At 38.8% G+C, this 27,443-nt stretch overlaps 1 protein-coding gene across 2 annotated transcripts in view; it reads right to left on the minus strand.

The window, feature by feature from the left end:
- SNX9 (sorting nexin 9) overlaps positions 1–27,443 on the minus strand; it is a 65,131-nt gene that overhangs the window by 31,829 nt on the left and 5,859 nt on the right. For both annotated transcript variants that reach the window (XM_075748334.1, XM_075748333.1), the window contains exons 2-4: positions 12,677–12,763; positions 10,235–10,309; positions 8,956–9,078 (exon numbers count right to left, since the gene is read on the minus strand). In XM_075748334.1, the coding sequence (XP_075604449.1) occupies positions 8,956–9,078; positions 10,235–10,309; positions 12,677–12,763 (285 nt within the window). The remainder of the gene's footprint in view (positions 1–8,955; positions 9,079–10,234; positions 10,310–12,676; positions 12,764–27,443) is intronic.

A 27,443-nucleotide genomic window follows, 5' to 3' on the forward strand; every position in this document is an offset into this window, starting at 1 on the left:
GCCCTGCTGAAGCAGGGAGTAGAGAAGGTAAGTCTGATCAGATCAAGGGAAGTCCATGTCAGCCAACACTGCAATGAGAAGCATTACACTCCTGAAGAGAGGTTGAGACAGACAGCACAGAGGAATGGGCAAAAATACAAGAAAACTCATGGTGGCTCAGCTGAATAGCTCACAGGAACGAACACACCTCTCCAGTTTTACAGCTGCCTTAGTTACCAGCACAGAGACAAAGCCTTAGGCATACCCAGACACTACACTAAACTCAAGTTCTTTGGATAACAGCCTCTGAATAGATACATAAAACCCCCTAAGTGAATATTGACAGTCACCCTAAAAATCAAGCTTTTCTCCTCCAGGAAGAAATGTGAAGGGCTAAAAGCCTACTCGGCAGCAATCCCAGAATTGCATTCACTGTGCTGTATTTGCCACAGAGCAAGCGTGCACGTTAGCAGATACTGAAATAGCTGCCATGCCCATGATATTTTATGCCCAAGCTTTCTTCCTGGTAAATCATTCCCTTAGCATTGTGGTCCTGGACACTTCTTTCACTCCTGAAGCAAGGCCCTCTTTTCTATTGTACAATTAAAACATGTTTTCTCCTTAAAGAAATCTTCTAGGAAAAGCAAGAGTGGAGATGGGCTAGACTTTAAGGGATAATCAGCTTTATGGACTCATATTAGGATGTACCTATGGATAAATACATGAAAGCAACAGGAGAGAGAACCCTCAGAAGCAGCTGACAAGGAAACAGTAGAAATGCTGTCCAAGGAACCCATTTGTTCTTCAGCTGCTTCTGTTACCTTGCTCCCTTCCAGAGGAAACCACTCAGCACCTCCACTCCCAGCCCCACTGCCCCCTTCATAAAGCAAAGGAGCTGGGCTTTGCCAGCTCACCAACCACATACAGCCAAGGTGCGCCCACTGGATGCTCCTTGCTTTCAGCAGGAAAAAACCCCAAGTCACCAGTGGAAGAACTGAGTTACTACCATGAAAAACAGAGCAGTTAGGTTTTTTGTACTTTTCCCACTTCCAATCCTACTTCCTTATCTGTGAGGTTATTCACAGCCAAAGTGGACTAGAGGCTGCATTGCTTCTGCACAGTGCAGGCACAGGATTTCCATCAATTAACTGCTGATTCAGCTCACAAAAAGCCACATTTGAAATAGAGAATGCTCTTTTAGAAAGGCATATAATTTAGACTTGAGCAAAGAATACTCAGTGATGAGATGAGGGGAAAAAAAACCACCAAACACGTCTATTGCCACCCTCACTGCCTAAAAGGAAATTATTTACTTCTTTTAAATTAAAGTTAGTTTAAATTTTCAGCCACTAAAAATCCTATATAGATTTATTCAATGGAGCTCTGTCAGGCTTCTGTTTTTGTTACCCACACCTGCATATGTAAATGACAATCAAGTCACCTCTTTATATCCTTGTCTTCTCTTGAGCTGATTTCAATCCCTGATGATTTCTTCTTGAAAGACAGATGAGAAATTTCAGGGAGTTTTCCAAGTAGCAGTCACAGCAATGCCAGAAACGGAAGAAAGACTCCCTGTTCCTCTCTTATGTTCTCTAGACATCCCAGGATCAGGCTAAAGAGATTAAACAAGGCTTTATCCTTCATTTTTGGGAAAAGTACTCTGTATTTTTGTTTGGGAACAGAGGACGGGGAGTTCCCTTGTCATCTTTTTTTATGGAGGAGTTGGCGAGTATTACTGGCTTATGCTTTTCAGCTTACCACTTTCAATGACAAATGCCAATGATTCCCCCTTAAAATAAGAAGTTCTCAGTGAACAACAACAACAAAAATTACATCAGAAACTATATAACGCAGTAAGCCCCCTGCTGTGGTGAAGGGGATCGTGCAACACATGCATGTCACTGCAAGTGTGCAAGCAAGCAGAAATACTCATAGGAGGACTGACAAGAGCGTCACCATCAGCAAGTTAAAATATTCTTTATATAGTCAATACCAAACTATGAGATCGTAAGGCTACCTCACAAAAGAGGTCAAATGGAAAGAAAGTTAAAAGAAAAAGAGCAGGCAAACACTGCAAATTGTGGAAAACTGACTGTTTCATTAGCCAGATTTTGCCTGAGGGCATGGGTACAGCTCATAGGTGAGGAGCGATCACAGTAGTACAGTTTAACAACTTGCTGCCCCAGCCTTTGCATTCCAGTGGTACACCCATGAGAAAAAAAAAAAAAAAAAAGCTCAAGATAGCTCCATAATTGGAATCGGTACAATCACTGTCGTATGTTAGACACTTCGGTTTTTTGGTTTTTTTTTAATATGTGAATGCGATTAATTTCAAAGCAAGCAAGGCATTGTTTCCAGTTCTGTACGGGAGTCACTGCCTGGTACTTTGGTTAAGCAAGAATTGGTCACAAATTCCCGTTCTAGGTCTGAATGCAACATTGCCATTGGGGGGGGGGGCGAGGGTGGTGAAGGGTTGCTTTCAGAGTACACATAGCAGTGAGGAATGTTATAGTGTCATTATCTATAACAGGAACTAAAAGTTACTAATCATGAAAGCTAAACTAGCATAAAAGACTGGGTTCTGTTTGGGGGTTTTTTTTGTTTGGTTGTTGGTTTTTTACTTCTGAACAGTTCTAAGCCACCAGTTTTGCTTGTACTTCTTTTAGATATCTTTTGCGGTACACCCTTCTAGACACCACTTATGCACGTATAGAGGCAACTTTACTCTTAATCTTACAAACATATAAATTTATGCAGAACTAAGGTTTATTAGTGAAGGAAGCAATAATTTCTAAAATCTATAAACAATTGTAAATGGAACTTCCATGGTGAATCTACCTGTGTATTTTATAAGGTAATTTAGCATACTGGTTTAACAAGACAAACTGGACTCAACCAAACACGAGTGAGTCACATTTCCCATGACAATACTTCTACTTTACTGCACACACAGCAACATCAGAGAATGGAAATGCTGTTACAGGAATGCAATAACATGCATGTCAAAATTTCCACATAAGTAGAATAGTGCACTCTTATTAAAAGCACTATATTTATTTTCTTCAATATTAGCATTTATTGCTGCTCATAGCAGTTTGGGGTGAGGGGAGTCATGGTATGCAAATTTAACAAGGACAATTTGCCTTTCAGCACTAAGTTGCAAAGAGTGGAAAAGATGAAGTAAAGCTCTGGGAATAGCTTCTTTAGTGTCTTCCTTATGCACGTTCAACAGCTTATGTCTACACACCAGGTAACTTAAGAGTTGCCTCAGCTCCTGCACACCAAACTAGGTGTTTTAACTACTATTTATTCATCCTGCCTATGCAGAAGTTCCATTTATTTTCATTAGTTTTAGGTAGTCCTGTGAGGAGCAGGGAGCTGGACTCAATGATCCTTATGGGTCCTTTCCAACTTGAGATATTCTATGATATCCTTCAACAACTGCTCAGCAGCTTATCCTCCTTCTACTGAGACAGAAAATATCCTGAGTGATTTCACTCTTACCACTAGATAAAACAACACAAACATGACAGGTTTCTGTTAGTTGCTTCCTGTACCTACTCATGGTGCCTTGCTGCACTGCTCACAACACAAGTGCAGACACAAGACGCGGATTCATTAAGGTCATACTGGAATTCACTGACAAATCTGCAATTCACAAAAATGCAAACTCTCAGGCTACTTATTTTATCCAGAAATAAGAAGAGCTGAACAGTCATCTTCATATGCAAGTAGACTTGGCAGTGATTAGAGAATCAGTGTCAAGAAAAGGGAACAAACTCCTCTACAAATGCAACTTATGGTTAGCTACAAGAACTATTTTTATATCTTAAATACTGCAAAGCCACATCTACAGCTCGTACGTCAACATAGCTGGTGATCTACTTCCACCCTCAAACAGACAGGCAGTACTCCACTTTAATTTCATTTATACATTTTAAACACTAGATTTCTATTCTCCAGAGAGGAAGAAAAAAAAAAAGAAAAAAAAAGGTTAGACTAAGCTCTAGAGGGAAGGGAGGAGAAACCATACAGACTAAAACATATAGTACACAGAAATTTATAGCATTTATATCCTATGTTCCAATATGCATGTTACACAGGCTGTAAATAGCTGGACTATATTATGACTAATTGTATATAAATTTTGTTTACAGACCACTAATGAGACTACTGTACAGATAAAAAAGTTTTAGCTTCTTAGTAAGGATAACTAGTTTGGGCCAATATAGTTGTAATTTAGATTTAATTTAGATGAAATCTAAATAACTCAGATGAACACTACTGTTAAAATGGAAAGCTGACATTTGTTCACAACTTCTAAAACATTTTAAGTTAGATAAATAAAAAACCACCACAAGCTGTGGTTTAGAAAGGAGAGGGAGATCATCACTGTTAAAAGAGCATTTTCTGTACCTGGAACACAAGCAAAATAAATGCGAGTGCATCTGTAAGTTCAGAAGCACAAGTCTTGATCACTAAAAAAATAAAACCAATGACAAAACAAAACACTTGGAGAAGACTACTCAGAATGAATCTTATTTCCATATATACTTTAATTATGAAGGCTCCAAACGCCACTGAGCTAACAATCTCTTGCCAACTGCAACGAGAAACACTATTTAAAAGCATGGAACAGGATATCCATTGTTGCTACAGCCCCTGGAAGCAACTCAGCATCAAAGAAATACAACAAGAGAAAAATATACCACTCATTTTTCATCAGAAATGAGAAATTGTCTTCACTATATTTCAAGACGTTTATTTGGTTTAACCTGCCATAATTTATATTCATTTCAGTGCTATTAGTGGCAGCATTATTCTAATACCAGAAGAGTTTACAGGTAACTTTAATATTATATATATTAATTCTAACAAATAGAAAAAACCTAAGTGCTGATAAACTTACTCACTGGTTGTTCTAAATGACAGTCTAAAATTAGCAATTATGGTGCAATGTTTTGGAATTGTGACCAAAATAGCAGTGATAACCCAGGGATGTTTTAGTTATTGCTGAAGACTGCTTGCACAGTGTCAAGGCATTCTCTGATTCTCACACTGCCCCACCACCAAGTAGGCTGGGGGTGCACAAGAAGCTGGGAGGGGACACGGCCAGGACAGCTGACCCAAACTGGGAAAAGGAATATTCCATACCATATGATGCCCTGCTCAGCAATAAGTGCTACAAGGAAAGAAGAGGAGATGTTCGGAGTGATGGCATTTGTCTTCCCAAGCAATCATTACACATAATGAAGCCTTGCTTTCCTGGGGACGGCTGAACACCAGCCTGCCGATGGGAAGTGGTAAATTCCTTGTTTTGCTTTACTTGCGTGTGTGGCTTTTGCTTTACCTATTAAACTCTCTTTACCCCAAGCCACACTTTTACACTTCTGACTCTCTCCCTCATCCTGTTGAGGGGGAGTGAGTAAGCGGCTAGGTGGGGCTGAGCTGCCGGCCGGGGTTAAACCACAACACTGTGGTTTAACTGGTCTCTTAAAAAAGAAAGCCAAAAAACACCTACAATCACACATTTCAACTCAGCCAGATCTATTATTTTTGATAAGGCTTGGTACTGACAGACTATGCAACAACCTGGGTGGGGTTTTTTTGGGTTTTTGTTGTTGTTGGTTTTGGTTTTTTTACTTACTGTTAGAAGAATGGAAGGAATTCTAAGAATTAAAACTTCTTTGGGAGTTGGGAATGTTATGTAATTACATTTATGTTAAAGTGACTTAATGTTTAGAGAAAGTAATTTCTTCAGTACAGTAGTAGCAAGAAAAATCCCAAAACATCCCGTCTATTCAGAAGTGCTTTCATGAAGTCTTCTTGTAATAAACTTGTACTCCCCCATGTTACTATAAAATATAATAGATAGCATAAAACATCAGCATTTAGTAATGCTGCTATTTCATATCCAGTCCACCAGACTACATCTATGAACACTTTAGCTCCCACTATTGTGCCACCTCTAGCATCAATTCTCTTTACATTAACACCTAATTGGTCTGTTCCTTTTTTTTTTTTTCTCTCTGCATAGCCTGAACACACAAGTTTCATTTAAGAGTAAGTGCACTGTATATTGACCTAGTCACTCATTAAGGCTCCTGAAAAAGAGTAAGTCAATCACTTGCAACTGTGCATTTGAACACAGATCAATCCAAAATGCCTGAGCAATTCACGTTGAATAATGTAAACGTTATCATAACTAAATGCAGAACGATACATCTAGGAAGAAGGCTCATACCCACAAAGTAGAAGATGACATTCTTATAAGCAGTGGCTCTAAAAGACACCAGTATGCCGGGGATGAGCAACTCAGTATAAGCTGCTGATGCAGTATGTCAGGACTCAACGCAATCTTTCACTTCATCAGGCTTTTCTACACCAGAACAGCAATGTCATGCAATGTACACAGGAACAATTATACAGACAAGTCACAAGATCAAAGAGACTGCAGAAGAAAGCATTTTTTTTCCCCTGAGGGCAGGAAAAGTGTCTTATACCAGACAGATAGAATTTCTTAATCAAGAGGACACTTAACCATAGAATTTTTGCAAGGAGAAAATACCATGCACTAGACAGCTCTCTGATCTGGGAGAAAGGCCTAACAGCTGAAAGTGGAACCCAGATTGCTTAATATACAAAATTAAATTCCTATTAGGAATAAGCCACTGGAATAAACTACTAAACGTATGTCAGAAGTTGAAATAAAAAAACCAAACCAGACTTCAAATCAAGATCTACTGTTTTTCTAGAAAATATAACTAAACTGCAGTTACTGAACTCAGTTTGAGAAAAAAAAACCTTGAGAAAGTGGAAACAATTTATCACATAAAATCCTGACTACGCAACAGGATGGTTCCTGCTCTGAAAAAACAGGAAAACAAAAGACCCAAACACACTAGCCTGAAGGAATTTGCTTCCCCTGCATCTTGCATGGCCTTGGCTGCATCCAGGTGCACACTCTCCTCCTCTCTCTCCCTCTTGTAAGCGTTAGCAGTATAGTTTTACTATAACACACTATGGTACCCTGGTTCTCCCAACTGTTTTGCACAGGATTTGAAAGATAACGGAGAGGAATAGGACACTTAAAAGAAGGAGGTACTGAAACAGATCAGGCAAGCTGCTTGCCTGAAGTTACTTCCCAAAATTTGTTAAGAAACTGAAATGTGTATGTATTACCTGGCCAGTATACTATCAATCCTGTGTATACTGTATTGTAAAGTGACCGTATTTTCAAGCTTTTCCCTCCTCTAGAAATGCAACTTCCAAAACTAGATTGCCATAGTAATTCTCAATTATTTAGGATATAATAGATATTATTTTAGCTTTTCCTCCTATATAGGCAAGGGCTTTTTCCTTCCATTCTCCAGGCATGAGTACCTTGCGTTAAGTACAGCTCAACCTCTGACAGATGCCTCTACCACCATTCAAAATACTGTATATTCATTTTGTTAGTAAGAAATTCTTCCTAGGTCAAATTAAATGATGTGTCTTCCTTCAGAAAAAAACCCAAACAGTATTCAGACTTGACAGAAGTAGCTGCTGCAAATATTTCAAGCTTACCCAGAAATAAAGTTTGGCTAGAAACTATAGGAGGAAAAAACAGGGGTAGGGTAACAGACAGAGCAGAAGAAATGGGGTTCCCACACTACCTTCAAAATTACTTTAAGTTTTACTGAGGGAAAAAAAAACTTATAGTCAATGCTTTGGTTCAGTCTGACATGAGAAATTAATGAGGCATTTCAAGAGTTCTGTGTTTAACCTAAATATTAACTGTGCATCAATGAAAAAAAAATAAATTAGTGATAAACAGCGAAACAGTCACAGTGAAGTCTGGAGTTCTCACTATACATGTGATCACAGAATCACAATCCTGGCATTGTCTGGCTGAACACAAGGAAGCACAAATCAAACACTACACAGTCAATGAACTGTTACATTCACTGTCAGACAAAAATGCCCACGTACAGTTTTCAAGAGATGTCACTTCATGTCAAAGTCCTGTGTTGCAAGTTACAATTAAGAAAACTAATAACTGATATTTAACTGATCCACAAACCAGGTGTGTGTCCTCAGCAGCTACGACAAGTAAAGCATTTACTTTCCAACATACGAGACCATTGCGTGCTGCTGTTGGGAAAAGAGATTTTGTTCTTCTGTTGACTGGTGGACTTTGAAATGTTTAATTGTTCCTACATGTGGGACATGCAGCAGTCTATAGACCATAATAAACAGCTTGTGTTTAAGATAATGTATGTCTTCAGAAATCTAACCTGAAACTAAATACTTGCTGCTTAATGAACTGACACGCGGGGGGGGGGGGAGGGGAAATCAATTAATAAAGGAGGGGGAGGACGGGACGGACACACGGGATAACCAGAAAAAACCCCAAATACAACACATACTTCTAGCAAAACCAAAGTCAATCTCTTCTCCAACTGACTAGGGACAATGCACGAACTTGCTTCATCTGTCTTAATCAAAGAAACAACTCTTACTCAAATTCTGAAAGAGATATATATCCATTCACTCTGGCTGATGATGCATGGATCATCCAATTGTAGCAGACATTAAAAAGAAAAAAAAAAGAAAGTTATAGTTCCTTAAAAAGGTCAGCATACTAACACAAGTAACTTGAAAATAAAGTAAATTTGCTAAGAGCGCATTTATACAGAACTGAGGTACAAACGGATTAAGGTAGTCACAGATTTATATGATTGTAGGCTGGAAAGAATACAAATGCTCTGTTTTTGAAAGTGTTAGAATACTAATTTTTCCAGCATGGACAGTGGCTGAACAGGCACTCATATCATTAATATTCAACAAAAGTGTTCCCTAATGAAAACAGAATTACTTTAATTAATACTTTTAAGAGAGTTCACAAATATGATACAGCACAACCAAAGAGTACAAGCAGTTATGTCAACAGAATCTGCCATGCCCCCACTGTGCCTGAAAAACCTGGAGACGTACCTGATTACTGCTTTTTGCAGCAGCGTTGGTCTGAGCTGTATTTGAAGAAAGGGAATCAAAAAAGGCTTGGTCAGCTAATGAGTTACCGCAGCTAATTCCATCTTTTGCACCTTCGGTTATAATCTGAAATGGAAAAAGTTGCAAAAGGTTTTCATGCTTTCATTAATCAAATGATGCTGTTTATCATGTATTATCACGCTAACATTCATGTCACTAGATGTTAAGATGGTTGCATACACCCTTTCTGAATTCAAATTGAACAGTATCTTTTACAAGAAGTTGATATGAGAATCTGGAGGATCTACTTCCACAAAAGATGGAATTGGTTTGCATTATCACAGCATAACATGCAAGACTGTTGTGGCAGTGGACACTTAACAACCTTGTTAATCCCCAATGAATTTATAGTTAACATTACTGCTTGGAGACTAGGAACTCAATACTCAGAGGATCGGTTTGGGACAGCAAATTTGGAGAGCCAAAAGCTACTAGACCATGAGCTAGCCAAGCAAAGACAAAAAACAAGGTTATGTAGACAAGCATCCACCCTCCACCCTCTTTTTTTTTTTTTTTTTTTAAACAAACACAGCACTGGTGAAAGAATGGAGATGTACACCTAAGAGGCTGCAGAAACTACAGACAAGAGTCTTCACCTAACTGACAATCTGCAGACACATAGATGCTGGGCCCTCCAAGAGTGAACTGCATTCCAGTCTTTGCATTGACTCCCCCGTTCCATCCCCACCCCTGCATCACCAGTCTTCAAACAAAGAGCAGATCAACACACATGGAAGCAAAGGCCCTCAGGAAGGTGGTGAGCTGAGTAGTTCCTGGATTTGGGATCCCATATCCTAAGCCCCAGAAATGGGGTTCCATTCCAGAGATTTATGAGCATGTGGTAAACCAGCCACAGCAACCAGTTTACACTTGCATTAATCATTTCACTTCCATATCTGTATCTTCAGAAGGAAAACAAAACAATCATTGGATCATGAGACCCCCCAAACCCAGAAGCAGACTCAAAATAGCTCATGTTCTACAGATCACCAGTATTTACTAGAGACAACTGGTTGCATTTCTTGGGACACCATTGAGAAGCACAGTAGCTTTGGATGGCATGTTTGCACTGGTCTCCAAAGCCAGCTACAGTTTAAGATTATATATTCCAAGCTTTAACACTGGGAGGTTTATGTTTGAGCATTACAGTCTGATCAGCGAAACAGAGGATGGCCTTTTCAGTAGTTCTGCTTTCTTAGTGCAGAGCAGTGTACTCACTCACCTCAACATAATCTGTTGGAACAAGTCCTCTCTCGCCTTGGCTGTTTTTTCCTTCTAACCAGCCTCCACCGACATCCTAAAAAAGTAATAATATAGAAATAGTTTTGCTAGAGGGATCCCACAGCATGCTTTAAAGAGCTCAGGAGGAAGTACTGTCTTGCTGTCAAATGCAATGTTCGAAATGCAGTTATGACTGATCATGAAAAAAATTGCTTCAATCTGCTGAAGCAGCAGATACTCATTTAAACAGAACACAGACCGTACTTGTTTCCCCACAGCTATTGCAGACTTTAAATTTAACAAGCGCGAGGGGAAAGAAGGTTGATTTTCAGCACTTTTGATCATTTATGAAACCACAGTCAATTGTCTGGACACAGACTGCATCAAAACACAGCTATTAGTATGCCAATTCAAAAGCCTTAATTTTATTCAACAGATTATAAAGAAACAAGACTCAAGGAATTACGCTATCAGTAATACCTGTAAAATCTCTGCTTCACTTATTGAAAGTGCAGGGGGGTGTGATGAGTGGGAGCTATAACCCACAAGAATATTAAGGATAATCTCAAAATTAAGAGAGGTACATGCCATGCAAGATCTGGAGACACTCTTTTTAGTTTACATTTAATTTCAGAGGCAGGTCTCACGCTATTAGTTTGGAAAGAACCACACAGTACAGCTATGATCTCAGTGCTGTTATCGTTTGGAGTTTTAAAACACATACCCTACACACACTAAGAAACCTTTGCAGTTAAGCAAAGTCAATTCCAGGACAACATTATCTGGAATAAGCCAGTTCTGTTTTAAACCAAGCTGTTCCTTGAACACAGTTACATGTCAAACTAATTCACAGCTGAAAACTGGAATCACATATGCTAGACAGCAATTATTAAATTTCAGGGTTTCTTAATTTGCTTTTTAAGGGATGCATTTGTTTATTCACAATTCTGTTCTTTCACTTGGAAGTTTTATGTAATCCTGCACATAGTAAGCAGAATTCTGCTTCTGTATTCAAGATTTTAAACAGTAAAGATAAATCAGTTATTTCAATAACAAACTTGCATTTGCTTTTTCTTATGTACCTAAAAGCTTACACTCAAGAACACAGAAACAACTAGGTATCTCAGATCATAAATTCAACTAGCTTGGTTAAACTGCAAGAGCAATGACATCTTGAGCCAGAAGTCACATTTGCACCTCCGCACTTAAGAGCGGTCATCAATGGACTTTAAGGACTTATGTTACTGCTGTCTAAACTTATCATATCAAAAAATATCAAGAGCCTTTGTGGCAATCTATCCCACAGTTTAATCATGGACACCATAAAATAAAAGTTTTACTTGGTTCTAAGTATATTGCCTTAACACAGAGATGCCTTGTTCAGCAAGAACTAGCTGAAGTGGTAAACTATTTATTTAGTCCTACTTTTCTGAAATGCCATTAAACTCCTGGACTAATTTAAAATGTTACCACTACCACAGGATAGTACCCTATCCAAGAGGGTGCTGGTTCTATTAAATATCTGCTTCAAATATTTAAGGTCAGTGGAACTAAAAGTTATCAGGATTATACATGACCAGGCTCTTCAAAGATTTAGTTAATTCTGCAGAACTCATGTTTCCTATATAACCAAATAAATAAAACCTGGCATCAAGATCAGGCATTTTTTGTTTATATGTGTTTTAAAAGGAAAGTCTATTCACTGAACCATATCACTGCACAAAAATTAAACGCAGAATCAACTAACGCTTACCTTGTTACCAAGGGTAAGAGTTAAACAGTACAATAAAAGCACGCTCAAATTCAAATTGTACATGCAAATCGAATGCCAGTGCTCAAAAGAACTATTAATTCAAGAACTCCCTGATAGTATTACCACAGTATTTTCACCACTCCTTCCCTGTACCTTGCCCATATTGCTCTAATTACAAAAGGACACAAAAATTATTAACAAATTTTATCGCAAGTTCTTTTGAACAAACTTGGAATGCTGAAGTCATTTATTAAGAAACTCAAAACCAAGAACAGAGCTTGCATGTCAGATTTAAATGCAAGTGGCAAGCACCTGAAAGACCACATACACACAAGATGTGGAACATTAGGCACACAAGAAGAAAAGACAACACATTCAGATGTAAAGGGTATCACCATCATTAGCTCCCTCCTTTGCCTTGGCACTCAGCTCTATTTAGAGGGGAACAAAACTGAGCAAATTCCCGCATGTAGCTAGCACAATGTGAGAGGGCCCCTGTCCTCCAAAACTGCTCATTGCATTTGTTTCCACAAGACTATTGGAAAATTGTTTGTATTTAGTTTATTTGCTAATTCTTCAGGGGAGGGTTGCCAGGGCTTTCAGATGTCACCTAGCACATTTTTTCTTCCATCTGCTAGAAGCAGGCCAGGAAAGTGCACTGCAGCACTGGTTCCATTTTGGTTTTCTTACCGGGTTGGTAATTACGATGATCTCCCCTTCACTGACGGTCAGCTCGTTGTTTCCAGGCTCAGCAGCAAAATCGTACATAACACGAGCCTGTATGTGAAAAAGAATATAGCAGTGAGCCTTCCAACGCATTTAGAAGATTTCATGAAGGAAGTATCAGTACGACTTAAGAATAAGTAGCAGAAATACTACTATTGGGGTAAGAAAGGCTGGATGTACAAAGAGCAACTCAGCATGTAGGAAACTAACATGTCCTAAATTTGAACTCCAAACTGAATGCTAAGGCAAACTTTACAAGATGAAAATCCCCTGTGAAGCTTGTTAGAGATGATAATTATTTTCCAGGAAGATTCACCGTTTAAGACTGGCTGTTCTCTGCCATGTCCAGAACTATCTGTACAATTTTTTCCAGGGGAAGAAGAATAGGCTTCTAACTTAGCAAACAATCCAATTAATATTTTTTTTCTACAAGACCTATTCCAACTCCAATTGGGATAAAGGGAACTGTTTCATAAGACAATTCAGAAAAAGAAAAACAAGTAATTGCAGATGTAAGTGACCACTGCTGTACATAGAAAGTAATATGTAAAATTATGTTTTGAGGTTTTTTTGCATACAGGAGGAACTATGCAAATACACAAACAGTGAGAGTAGGCCTGTTACATATTGGCATGAAGGGAGAAGGAAAACCAAATCCAACCTAATTTTTAAGTGTTTAGACACACAAGGCTTTTCTGTGCACTAACTCTGCTACTACACTACATAAAGAAATATTACGTTTGAAACACTGACAAGGTTGTCTAAAGAACAGTTCTGCTTCTTTATACAAAGAATTGTGATATGGCCTATGATTATAATCCCAAATATCTTTTCATTGTCTTCTATTAAATTCCTTTCCGATCCAAAAGTAGAGAAAGATCTCAGGAATTACAAAGGGACTATATTTTCCACAAACTGTTGAAATGGATGCAGAGAGAAACCACATATATTTTCCACTTCACTCAAAGGAAGATCTAGAATCAAAGTTTTCGGTTTCTATTTAAAGTGACATATTTAGATAAACTTTACATCTGACTGCAATAAATCCTTTATCTAAGCTTCTCTTCCCCTGAAAGAAAACTCACGACACTAATAGAACTATAAAAGATAAAAGCCTTATTATTTACACCTCAAGTCCTTATGTTACTAAGATGCCCCAGAGTTAATTAATACATTATATATACGATTGATGCCAATGCTGAAGTATCAAAAAGCAGCAAAGGGAAAGCTAGACTACAGGTCAGGAAAGGCAAACAGAAAAAGCATAGGTTTTAACAGACAGTACTGACAGTTATAACAAAAAGCTTTTCTTGCACAACTAAAACAAGCAGCTATAAACTCAATTCCGGGGGAGGGAGGGGAAGGAATAATCTTTAGTAGCTTGAAGTTTAGGAGACAAGTCATTTTTAAGAGTAAAGTTATGAAGATTTACAGTTGTAATATGAAGGCGTCAAAGGTTGTTACGCCTGCTATAAGATTTAAATTAAAAAAAAATAAAACCAACTCTAGATTACATCATAGCCCTTACTTCTCCAGCTCATAGAGGATTAAAAGCAGCAGAAAGTTTGTTTTAGGAAACACACTAATTTCCCTAGCGCATCTTGAAAGAGGGAAGGCTACAGTCTCATCTTCACCAGTAAGAAATATGTTTTAGTTACCTCAGGTCATACAGAAGTGGGCTTTGTTTCTGCAGATAAAAAAACTAAATCCAAGAGAAAAAATTTTAGAAAGGTGTTATACTAACAACGTCACACACTGAGTACAGCAATGAGGTCCTTCTTGTACTTAGAGGTCAGGGGAAAGAAAAAAAACCCAACCCCCTAACTGTTTCTGCCATAAAGATGACAGTATAATCGTGATTTCTGTTGAAAGCAAGTTATTGTATTTTTTTCCTATTACATAAGACAGACATTCATCATCAAGCCTTGCCTGTCTCAAAATTGCAGCTTATGACCCCCACCTAGATATCTCTTTTTCTGACATAAACCCAGAAAAAACACAACTACCCTTTCCCACATTTTAGTTTCCTACGTATCATGTAGAAATACTTCTGGCTGGTCAAGAGATATTTTACTTCGGTGTAAATAAAAACAGAGCTGAGAAAAAAAAAAGTTATCATTCAGCTGACAAAGCTAATGCCAAGTCACAACAAATTGCTTGGTCTTCTCCACTAGAGAAGCACAGCGTTGAAGAAAAGTCCCAAGCACTCTGAACGGTTCCCTGCTTTTCCCTTAGAACTAAGGCTTTCAGCACTCTCAGATTATGCCGTGCAAAACCAAGATGAAGAGGAGAAAACTGCTTTCAATAACAACACTGACTGCTTTCCTTCCAGCAGAAAATCAGGACTCCATGCAAATATAAGAATAAGCTGCCTTACTTTCCTTAAAAAGTAAACTGAAGAGAAGTAACATACCTTTTGAAATACAAGAACATTTTAAGTAGGGGTGTTCAAAGCACCACCCTCCAGGCCTCTCCCCTCAGCAGCAGTAGATGAAGGTGTCAAACATGTCCTTTTTACAGCAGGTTACTAATACTTATCCAGAATCAGCAAGTCAATTTAACAAGGCTCAGATGCTAGGCATCTGAACCATGGGGAAAGCAGCCTTGTTAACCAGGGAGCCTTCCTCAAGTAGTACACCATAGTATTAAGTTTCTTGCTTTTATTCACAGGAATGATGAGAGTTCACCAGGACAAGGGCAGATTTTACCAGCCTTCAGGAAACCTGGCAAAATATCCCACAGTAATAACCAGACTGGAAAGGTAAGATATATTTGTATCTAATAAGAGAACAGACACAAATACTAGGTTCTCCACATGTAGCAGGGAAATAAAGTTACTCAGAAAAATCTGGAAGTATTCAGCTGTATGGAAGGAAAGCAAGAGAGATACATAGAAATTAATAAAGTCATCTTGCCAAAGTCTATCTATTCACCTGCTCTGGATTCCTGTTTCAAAAGTTGTTAAAAAAAGTAGAAGAGGGGGAAAAGTTACAAAGAAACCAAATGATTTTTGCCTTACTGCTGTTAAAGAAACTGAAAAGAAAAAAGATTCTCAATATTACAGACATGGATTATTACAGAGCACTAAGCAGTTGAAGTACATCTGTAACCTGATCCATATATTGACATCTCAAATACATTCCCCAGATTTTTTTGCTGGTACTCTCCGTTTCACTTGCATTTCTGGGCTTATTTGCCTAGTTTGGGAATTAAGTCCCTAAGAACTCCTGGCAAGTAAGCTTTAAAGCTACCCACCTAATATTGAGATTTAATGGGAAAAATAGTATAAACTCAACCAATTCCAAAGTGAAACTAAGTGACTAAATGTTTTCCCTCAATTTAATAACCATATTGTTAACAATGGAAAATCCTCCCTCTAGCCCTTCCCGGGGCAGGGGTATAGGGGCCCAATTCTATTTACATTTTTGACAATCAGTTCCAAAATACTATAAAAAGGAAAATGGTTTGGTTTTGCAATAAACTTTTTCCTACTTAGTGGCCACAAATATTACATCCAAGTAGCAGTTATGGCTTACAGTTAAATCTTTGCCACTTACGCAAAATAGCACGTGGGCACAGAGAAAAGAAAGCATTTAACCAGAAAAGGATTTTAGCTCCTGGGCACTGCAACACAGGTCTAAACTTACGGACATGTTTAATATTTATAAAATTGGAATCTCTGACAAATTCCAAAGATCACAGAATGAGCACCACAAAGGCAATTTCTTCAAAACACAGATTTAAAGAAAACAAGACTTGTTATAATAACCGTTGGGCTTCATATTTACTTCTGATCATATGTAAAAGGATCAAACAATCCAAGAACTACAGGAACTTCAGAGATTCAAACAGTTAGTTAGTGGAAGAAAGGCCATTGCTTCATTTACAGAATACTGCAAATTCACAAAACAGGTAAGAGTTGCTAATCAAGCTATTAGCTATAGAAAATCAGTTTCTTTTACTGGCTGCACTTACTTCTTCCCGCTTCCCCCACGATAGAACTTGTTCTGGATTCTGAAGTTGTTTTGTCAGATCCTTTGAGAAAAAGGATTGCTAACCCAAAAAGTTTAAACAGATTCCACTGACCAGAAAGCAGACTGGTCATCGTACTGTACGCCTACTGCCTCCCTTTGCTCTGGTGGCAGTGGAGCCTCCCGCATCTCCATTGGGAGTTTGTAACACATCGTGACGTTCGTGCTCCCTCACGTGAGAAAAGGCCGGCATGGATTAAGCAGAACCCCAGCACAACGCATGCCAAGGTAGGAAGGGCTCTCTGATCCCTGGTGTCTCCGCAGCTCTGGCATATATTGCAGTTTTTCTGGAATGAGAGGGAGCCAACAGTTTTCTCTACAAGTTGAGCACAGGGGGAAACCAGTAAGAATTCCTCCTTGTTAAAGTAAAATGAGCTTTTCAGCAGTATGGTTATAGACATTTAGATTGAAATAAGGAGAAGAAAATAGAAAAGGAAAGCGGTAATTCTCAGTGCTACATCAGCATTCTTTAGAGCTGTTTCTACCTGCTGTAGTTACACATCTGGACTGTGGTTTCCCAATTTACAGATTTACTGATTTATTACAGTGTGAAGCCTCTCAACTTCTAGAAATTCTAAGCATTGCAATCAATCACTGTTACTATCTTTTCAGAATGATAACAGTAATCATGCCTAAGCATATTAAAACACAAAAGATTCTTCACATTGAAAAGCAGTACCTAGATCAGCAAAAGCATTATTCTTCTGCAGACCTGGAGCACATTTAGCTTTTCTCCATTACTTCTGTCTGAGCAGAGTACCTCTTCCCAACATATTAAAAACCAAGAGAAAAATATAACAAGAGCATTTGCCAACTTATTTCTGCAAGCAGACATAAGACTTTGCAACTAGATCTGTCAGTGTGTCAAGACTCTTAGCATAAATTAAGTGCAAAGGAAGTTGGATAAGTCATTAAAATAAAATTCCAGTGAAGGATTACATTATCACTACACTAAGTTATTAGAAAAATTTCCAAGATATCTACAGACATCCTGATGGACTGGCTCTTCTGTATTTCCCCTAGAATCGTGAAAGAGGTGATAAAGCAACAGCAGCATCTATTTCTTATAAGAAGAATCTTTCTGCCTGTTTCTAAGATGTTCCACTCAAAAGATGTTAGGCTTAGATGGAAGAACAACTTACCCTCAAGTCTGACAATCCTGACGTGCACAGGCACATGCTTGCTCACATTAGAATCATGGTTTGGGTTGGAAGGGACCTCAATGATCATCTAGCTCAAATCCTCCACTAGACCAGGTTGCTCAAAGCCCCATCCAACCTGGCCTCGAACACTGCCAGGGATGGGGCATCCACAGCTTCTCTGGGCAACCTGTTCCAGTGCCTTACCACACTCTTCCTTTCTTCCTCATATCTAATCTAAATCTACTCTCCTTCAACTTAAGGCCATTACTCCTTGTCCTATCACTCCATGCCCTTGTAAACAGTCCCTCTCCAGCTTTCCTGTAGGCCCCCTTCAGGTACTGGAAGGCTGCAATAAGGTGTCCCCAGGGCCTTCTCTTCTCCAGGCTGAACAATCCCAACTCTTTCAGCCTGTCTTCATAGGAGAGGTGCTCCAGCCCTCTGATCATCTTCGTGGCCCTCCTTTGGACTCGCTCCAACAGCTCCATGTCTTTCTTATATTGGGCACCCCAGAGCTGAACACTGTACTCCAGGTGGGGTCTCACAAGAGCCAAGTAGAGGGGCAGAATCACCTCCCTTGACCTGCTGGTCACGCTTCTTTTGATGCAGCCCAGGACACAGTTGTCTCTCCGGGCTGCGCGTGCACATTGCTGGGTCATGTTTGTGCTTCTCGTCCACCAACACCCCCAAGTCCTTCTCCTCAGGGCTGCTCTCAATCCATTCTGCGCTCAGCCTGTAGTTGTGCTTGGCATTGCCTTGACCCACATGCAGGACCTTGCACTTGGCCTTGTTGAATTTCATGAGGTTCACACAGGCCCACCTCTCCAGCCTGTCAAGGTCCCTCTGGGTGGCATCCCTTCTCTCCAGCGTGTCAACTGCACCACACAGCTTGGTGCTGTCAGCAAACTTGCTGAGGTTGCAATCGATCCCACTGTTCATGTTGCCAACATTACAGCTCACCTGCAGCTGGTTAGCTCTTTCATGGAGAACTAGGACAACAGAAGCCACTGTGCATTCCTCACTAGCCGTGAGCCTACAGACTAACTGCTAATGCACATCAGTTGTGTTCACAGACACTTTTATAATAGCTTCCCTGTCTAAACCTCTGTTGATAAGAATGATTAATGGCCCACATAGAGCGATTACTGATTTTTGTTTAAGGCCGCTCTTCTGAAGGAAAATGTTTTTGTAATGCTGGACTTCCTGATGCAGAACTGCTGCATTACAATGAAAGTATGCTTTATAGTACTAAAATGGGAGAAACCACTCAAAAAATTGGTCACACCTTTGAAAATGCTTTCCCTACGGACAGGACTTCACTGTATTAGAAAGAGCTCTCGTGTTATGCCATAGATTCATCTGTTTCAGCCACATGTTAAAGTTTAGGAAACTTGTACCACAACTGCTTCTCTTGGACAGCTGGCAGTGGCAGATAGTACAAAGGAAACATCCATTAAAAGGTTCATAGCATGAAATTCCCGTAATAAATGCACGCCTTCCTTTTAGTAGTTAACACTTCAGCAGTTCAGTGCTTCAGCCATCCAGCAGTGCTCTTTTCAAGGGACAGGGTTTCACAAGTTTAATTTGCTTGGTGCCACTGTCTCAGAAAGACAGCTGCTGTATCACAGCAGCAATGATGGTAATGCCTTCCAGGTTCATGCTTTGCCTCCGGTTTCCTGTCCTACCGTTGGTGGCAGCAGTTCCCAAATTGACAGAGAGAGGATCAAATTCATTATTTCTGTTTTGGGAAGTAAATGGGGCAGATCAATCTTTTGAAAGAAACCTGCATACCACTAGGGAAGCAAAAACCATAATTTGGGAAGCCTGGTAAAACTTCTCTTTAAAAGAAGACAATCATTAGCACCAACTTTTTTTTTTTTTTTTGAGCTAGGACTCTTCTTCACAAGTCAAGATCTTAAATTTTAAATAGCCTTGATAGAAATAGCCTTCTGGGGCAACAGCTTAAACTTTTAGTTGGAATGAATAACAAAGGGCTGTCGGTCACCTCAAATAACTCCAGTAACACTCCTGTTATGAATAAACTTCAGAAAGGTTTGCTACAAAAACTGCATTGATTAGTACATTCTTCAGTAGGTCTAGTAAGCATAAGCCTTTGAAACCACCTGCTTGTGAAACACTGATAAACAGCACGTTGATCACACCTGGAAGCACAGAATAGTAAAATGCATTTCTTTCTTCCCTAATTTTGTTTTATTCATTCTCTACCACAAGATTTTTGGATGTGTGTTTGGGTATCTCTTGTTTGGCTTCATTGGGGGGGGGGGGGGGGAGTCTTTTTGATTGGGTTATTTATTTTTGGTTGGGGTTGGTTTTTTTTCAGAATTGCTTTTCCCACCAACACTGTTTGTTGAAACAAAATACTCATTCTAAAGGGCAGTTCTAAGAGAACAAAATAGAAGTAACATTCCTGGGATACAGGATGGGATTCCAAGATTAGACAAAATGTGGAAGCAGAAAGAAAAGAATAAAGACAAAAATCTAGCTGCAAATAAATCAGGTCAGAAATTGGCAGCATCTTTTGATTACACCTGAAGGAACAGTTCAAAATGAAGCATTTAATCTAAAAAGTGGCAATACTCTGCAAACAGAAGTCAGTTAGCTTGAGAAGACTTTTTCATTTTCTGTTCTGTACTGTTTGATCTTTCACAGCGATTTGCCCTGTGATTACTGTCTAATATTCTTTTTGAGGTAGTTTACTGCTTAAAACAATTGCAAGACATCTGACTTACAGCTAGAGTCAGCGTTAAATCCCTAGTTGAGTCAGGGAAGCTACAGAAATGAGTTAGGGTGGGCAAGGCTCTAAATGACAGTTTAACCATTGGCTCATTTCACCATTCACAGACTACTTAAGTCACCATGGTTTAATCAACCTATCTTTGAAAAACCTCTCAGCAAGCCAAAAGATATGCTAAGTTCCACTGTGGATATTACTAAGGGTATCACAAGAAGTTTAAAACAACTTGTGTCAAAGAGCTCAGAAAAACAGTGAGAAAAGTGCTTCAGAAACACAGGCAGGGGACCCCACCTCAGAGCACCCAGGACACTACCTTTCTTCCAACAGTGGCTATCGTTGGGATAGATCTAACCTTTCCCCCACCCTTTATCCTGAAACCCAAGCTCATCCAAAAGCCAGTAACTACTTCAAGACTGAAGAGATTTTTCACTGCAGAAGCTGCAACATCTGGGGCTATAATTTGACAAAAACCTCTTCGTTTTAGTCCCAACTGTATCGGCCTGCTTGGCTAAGTGTACATTTGGATAGTCCATGCAGAAATACCAAGTGGCTCTTCAAGTGCCTCTGCCTCTCAGCCTGGAAAGGCAGCTACCTTCTGTCTTACCTACAGTAAAGAAACCTCTACACATGTTCCTCTCACACGCACTCCTAAGAGACAAGAAGCAAACAAAAAACTGAAGATGGAAGCGTTAAGAGGACACTAGGGACACTGTCTTCTCAGACTCCTACAGAAGCCTTACCTTGGGAATTCAAGAAATTATACTTTATCACTTTAACTGGCAGTTTCTAGAATAAAGATATATTACAAAGGAGAAGAGACCAAATGCTTATCTTTTTAATTAATACAAAGCAAACGGATAAAGTGTGTATTACTTGTAGAGTACTAGATGTTACTGTTCTTGTGTATGAGGTCAACAACATCTGCCTAGGAAAAAACCTACTAGCCTGAAGAAACAGAACCTCAAAATGGTTTTATACTATTACTTTATTAAACAATAAGTAAAAATTAAAATTCACTTGTTTAATAAAAAACACCTCCTTTTAGTGTAACATTTCTTTTCCAATACAATTTTTTTTGCTTTCAGCAACATCAAAATTAAAACAAACTCATCCAAAAAGGGAAACTAAGTTCAGTCAAGAACTCCACTTCTGGACTAAGAGAGGTCACAATATTCAGATATGATTACTCTAAGTTCCCTCACCAGCTGTAACTGTTGGATCTTCACATTCCTCTACAAATTCACATTAAAAATGTGTCTCCTGATCTGCTGGTTTCTTCTGAGCAATTTTTCAACTCAATTTTTCAACTCAATTTTTCAAGTTCAATAGCCTGCAGCTAGTCATTTGAAGTCAACACCACTGACTATAAGCACATTAGAAGCAAATTAAATACATATAAAAAGCTAAGAAACCAAGACTTGCATCATTTCTTCCTGCTAATAAAACATACTTGCAGACAGAGTGCACTCAGAACAGGGAGCTCCTCTTCAGCCTCAGAAGCTGCCTACAATACTTCAGGCAGGTATTTAAGTAAGTATTCAAACTGAATTAAAAGGCCTACCTCATATTGCAAGAAAACAATTAACAAAGCAAAAAGAGTTTCCAAAAAGCAAAAAAACCACAATCTGAAGTGTTTATAGGGTAAGTGACAGTGATTCCCATCAACATGCACGTGGCTTAAACCACTGGTACTTCTAGAATTAGAATAAAGACGTAATAAGCTTACCTTGAAACCATTTCTGTATGATTTTGTGTAAGAAAAGTGACTAGGCAAGTTTTCAAATATTAAAGAGACTTGGAAATGTTTTCTCTAGTAATGAAGACAGTGACTTACTAGCCTCTTCAGCAATTCAGGCTTTCCTCAGTGAGGACAGATCAGCTCTTCAGATCTGCCACACAGGACTTCACTGTGTTGCTGAAAATAATTTTTTGGTCAGGAAAGAAGCCCTGAACTCTACTCAGGCTAGTCCAGCTCATTTTTGGTTACGTGTCTTATTTTTGATTCACAGAACATGAGCTTCTTTATAGCTGTCTACCTGTAAGCAAACATTAGCACACCCCAAAGCAAACTGAAACATACTTGTGGCCAGCATTACAGGCAGCACGCACACTAAGAATATGCATTTGAGTGAATTCCTACACATCAGGAGGCCCCTTGTTCAGCTCAAGCATCTAGGACTAAACATTATTGATGCAGTATGAGGACTGAAAGGGCTATAAGACTAAGAGCTCTTAGAACTGTTAGAATGTAACAGATCTTAAAATCTTAAGGTATTAAAACAAATTATAGCTTCTTTCCATGCAGTCACAAATCAGAAGGGTAGATAACCACAGCCACAGAGCATGAAAAAAAAGCAAAGAGAAACTGCAATATTTTCCAGGTTTACAACAGTGCTTAAGAATTTTCAAGTCTGCGGATTATCAATAAGCAGCTAAGTAGTTTTAAAAAGCAGCATTCAAACACTGATACTTCCAAAAGAACCACCAAGCACTATTAAAGGAGGTGCTTGGTTACCTTTTGTGGTGTTCATACACCCATATTTATGGGGCACTGTCAAACCAAATAACAGAAACTCCATGCACCCAAACAGTACAGAAGCAAGGGCAATTCAGTTGCAGAAATACATGCAAGACACCCATGTGATTCAGAGATGTTTTCAAATACTGACTCAGATACTCCTGTGAATCACATCTGAGCTTTCAGTTGGGTTAAGCACCTGAGAGTTTTTTCTTGTTTAAAACATTACTTATAAACCAGTCATCAGTTATTAACAATGTACCGCACAGCTTTTAACTGTGAGTAAGGAGGTCCAATGATACCAGAAGACCTTTTCAGAAAAAATTTACTGCACTACTCCAAGCGCCCACAGTTCCCCACACTTTCCTTTCCTATTCCAGGTCCGCAATAGGCTGGGAACTAAAAAATTTCAAATCTGACAAGATTAATTCCAGATACACCAGGGCTTACAACTGGAGCAAGTACAGCATGGCTTCGTATCTACAGATGTTAGGCAGGATGCATTTCTCTCAAACATGATTAAAATCTCTGTCTAGATTAATCATTACTGTGTCTGAAATCAAACTGCAACACTTGCAACTGTTTGCTGAATCAAATATTTAACCATGTGCTTCAGAAGTCTGCCATGCCGAGTCCCTGATGTTTGCCTGAAACTTCAGGGCAATCAGTATTGTACCCTCACAGCCCTGTCTCCAAAGAACAAAACTGGTAAGAGGTGAAGGTTTCAGAAAAATCCTGCAGCGTTCACCAGAAAAGTCGCCACATTGTGACCTACTCATTAAGACAGCTTGTAGTCACACAATAGTGCTGCCTCTATGAGGAGATCAGAAAGAAAAAAAAAACAACAAACAACAAAACCCAAAACAAATAGTAATTATCCCAATAATTAGAGATGCACAAAGTTTCACTAAGATTATCTAGTGAACTTCAAGCCTTTTCAGACTCACCACACTATTTACAGGTTGTGCATTTCAACATATGAGCTGCACAGGTCAGTCTAGAAGCAAATGAAGAACGAGCAAAGGAAACTACCTGCATGTTAAAATGATGCTACTTCATATAAAACTTGACCTGTAAAATACAGAATGGAATAGTTGTACTACTTTGAAATCCCAAATACTGGTAATATTAATAGGAAAACAAGTGCTCAATAGCATGCTAACTGTAGACAGCTGGGAAGGAAACTAAAATGTAGCAAAAGAGATCCTCAACATGGAATTCTGCTAAATTCTCTGTTACTTGATTAACCAACATTAATCAATATACTAATGTCTTGGAATCTCTTAGTTCTTTTTAGAAATACTACTTTATGAAAGCCAAATAATTGAACCATTTCTACGTTTACTTTTATTTTACAAAGACAAGTGAGAAAACCATTATATCAACATAAATGTATTAACATTTTATCAGATGAAGCTTCTTTACTGTAGAAATGGACAAAGTTCAGTTTTCAAGGGTTCTAACCTAACCAAGCCTACAGCTATTTAAGGCTTTTCTGTTAACAGTGTACAAGGCCTGTACAGTTACAAACTGGGCACATTAAATAGCAGCTCAAATAAGCAAAGCTCAGTCATTAGACCCAGCCAGAGAATATCCAGCATTTGAACTGGACATTAGTCACCCACAATTTAATCCAATATGCACACTACTAGTATTGCCCTACTCAACTTTTAAGTCAAGAGAAAAAAAAAATGCCTGGACAGAAGCATAAAAAAAAAAGAGTCAATGAATGACAGAACTGGATTAAGTCATACAATATTTGAAGTTTCTCCTTTACAAATCTCCATCTTCCGTTAACTAGGAATTGATTTAAATTGGATACCACAAACTTTGCTTGTACCAGCAACCTTTATAGCGAAAGAAAGCAGCAAAGAAGTCAGAAAAGGAAGTTGAACTACTGCTTCCTTACAAATTACTAGAAAATCTGGCAGCTTGACAGAATGTGAGAGAGCTGTTGATACAGAAATCACAATTCAACAACCATATACAAACTTCCAAGAATATCATCTAGTTATATGAAGCAAGGAAAATGCTTAATTTTGTATTCTGTAAGCAATCGTTTTCAGAAGACAAATACAAGGGTATTAAGGGAGAAAATTACAGTACTGCTGAAAGAACTGTGCTGTAACTAGGTAAGCACTAATTACACTGTATCATCATATGTTATTGCCATATTCAATTACTGAATTAAATCCTAAGCCCCAAAAAAAGAATTAGCGCAGTGAAGGAAATAAAACATTTAAGCTTAATTCTCAAATCTGATGAAGTTGTAGGACAAAATGAAGTGCCTCATCAGTCATGGCCTTACTGCTGCAGAAAGATGAATTGTATAGGCTCTTCAGGGAATCCCAGGATTTAAATCAGAACTAGCAGGAATAATAAATGTAATAGCCTTATATTAATCTTCCTTCTTTTGGAAACTGCCCATATAATCATGACAAAAACACCCCAACTCCTCATGCAGAAGAGAGAACCAGTTTAAAGCTATCCTAAGCGAATTTTTATAGCTGTTCTTGAAAATTAGCCATTTTGTTTTATCAGCCAGGAAAACAAACACTTTGCTTGAATTCAACTAGAATCAAGAGGACAACCTATTTTTTGCTCTGTACATGGAGAACTGCAGTCTCAGAAGGCTGGGAAAAGCAAAGCAAGTCCAAAACCTACTGCATATAAACAGAGATACCATATGAATATACAAAATAAAAGCACAACAGTTCCCTTGCCAAGGAGGAGCAGATGGCAACTCAGAGCAGAAGTCAGTAACACAATGATAAGTCATAAGAAAGCATCCGTCAAACAGTTGTACCCCAGTCCCACTTTTTACAAGAGTGGAACTGAATGTTTTCACCTGGGCAAGTCCCTCTTACAGAAACCCCAGGTCAGGCATGGCTGCCCACCCCCAGAAGCAGCTGTTTTGCTTGGATTCCCAAGGGGTCTCCCTCAAGCTGCACTGCCTACCTCCCTACTGCCCCCTCCTCCTTTCAGCCACCGATTTTGCACATTGGAAACCCCACCTGTACAGTGGTTTCCTTTAAGGGGCACAGCTCTGGAGGAAGAGCTGCTCTAAAATACAGAAGGAAATGAAAGTTTCTACCAAAAAAAAATACTGTTCACACACAGAGTTGCTGGTTTGACTTTACCCAGCATACTTACTATGAGCACGCACCCCCTTATTACCAGTGCTGAGGACGGCTCATGTGCCCTTCATGCCACGCCACATCCTGAATGTCCCCTCACAACTACACAACAGCTGGATCAGCCTGCGTAAAGGCAGCTCCCTACAAGAAGAGTCATCCCTTGTGTCCTTCTCTTACTGTGGGTCACACTTGTCAAAGTTAAATGATTCTGGTCTTAACAGCCCTTTTTTTTTTTTTTTTGACAGAGATTACTTACTTATATGAAGCTCAAAGAGAAAGACTGCTCTGGAAAAAAAAATGGTAAGGCTCAGAGTTTAAATTAAATTTTCCAGTAAGCAATATGCATATGTTTTTTCCTCTTCAGCAGCACTTCAGTTTTGCTTATTGGACTACTACAAGACTGCTTTGTGTTTTTGAACTTTGTGTTACTTGAGAAGCTCCTTTCCAATCATAAATCGCTCAGAAAGCACGAACACAACTAAAGAAAGTAAAAGCACAAGCTCTGATTGTTGCCCCCTCAGAGAAGCTTGAAGTGAATTTGAATGACCTTGTAATTGTGAAGCACACTTTGAAATAGAAGAGGGTTAGCTTTAAATGCTGAACACTGCATTAGCTATTTACTTTAAGCAATTCCAGATATCTAAATGTGGATCTGTCCTACCACAGTGCTGGTTGAAAAAAATCACTCCCACTATTTTACAGTGTCTATTACCTGCTTTTGTAATGTTCTGCAACACTGCTTCCAATACTATCAATGTTGCAATTGCTTGTAAATTTAATACAGGAGGGAACCTGTATATTCAAAACAGCAAAGTTCTAATATAATTTTCCCTTCGTGATCTCTGTAAACTGTGAAATTTGCCGGGTGTCCTAATAAAAGAAAGAGGTTTTTATAAACAGAAGAATGCGTGGATATTCGATATTTCAGGAGCTTTTTCAAGACCTGGAAATCAGAGGTTCTAAAAGAGGAAGATGGTTCACAGAGGAAAACCTTGAAAGAATGGACTAAAATAAACTTTTTTATAAAGCCACAGTTAACTGCAAAGACTTCTCGCTAAAATAATACCAACATACGGAAAAATTCTACCAAAGTGAAAATCTGAATCACTGAGTCTATAAACCAGATGAAGCTTATGACATCTAATACCAGA

Source organism: Balearica regulorum, chromosome 3, assembly GCF_011004875.1.
Source record: "Balearica regulorum gibbericeps isolate bBalReg1 chromosome 3, bBalReg1.pri, whole genome shotgun sequence".
NCBI classification, from domain to species: Eukaryota; Metazoa; Chordata; class Aves; order Gruiformes; family Gruidae; genus Balearica; species Balearica regulorum.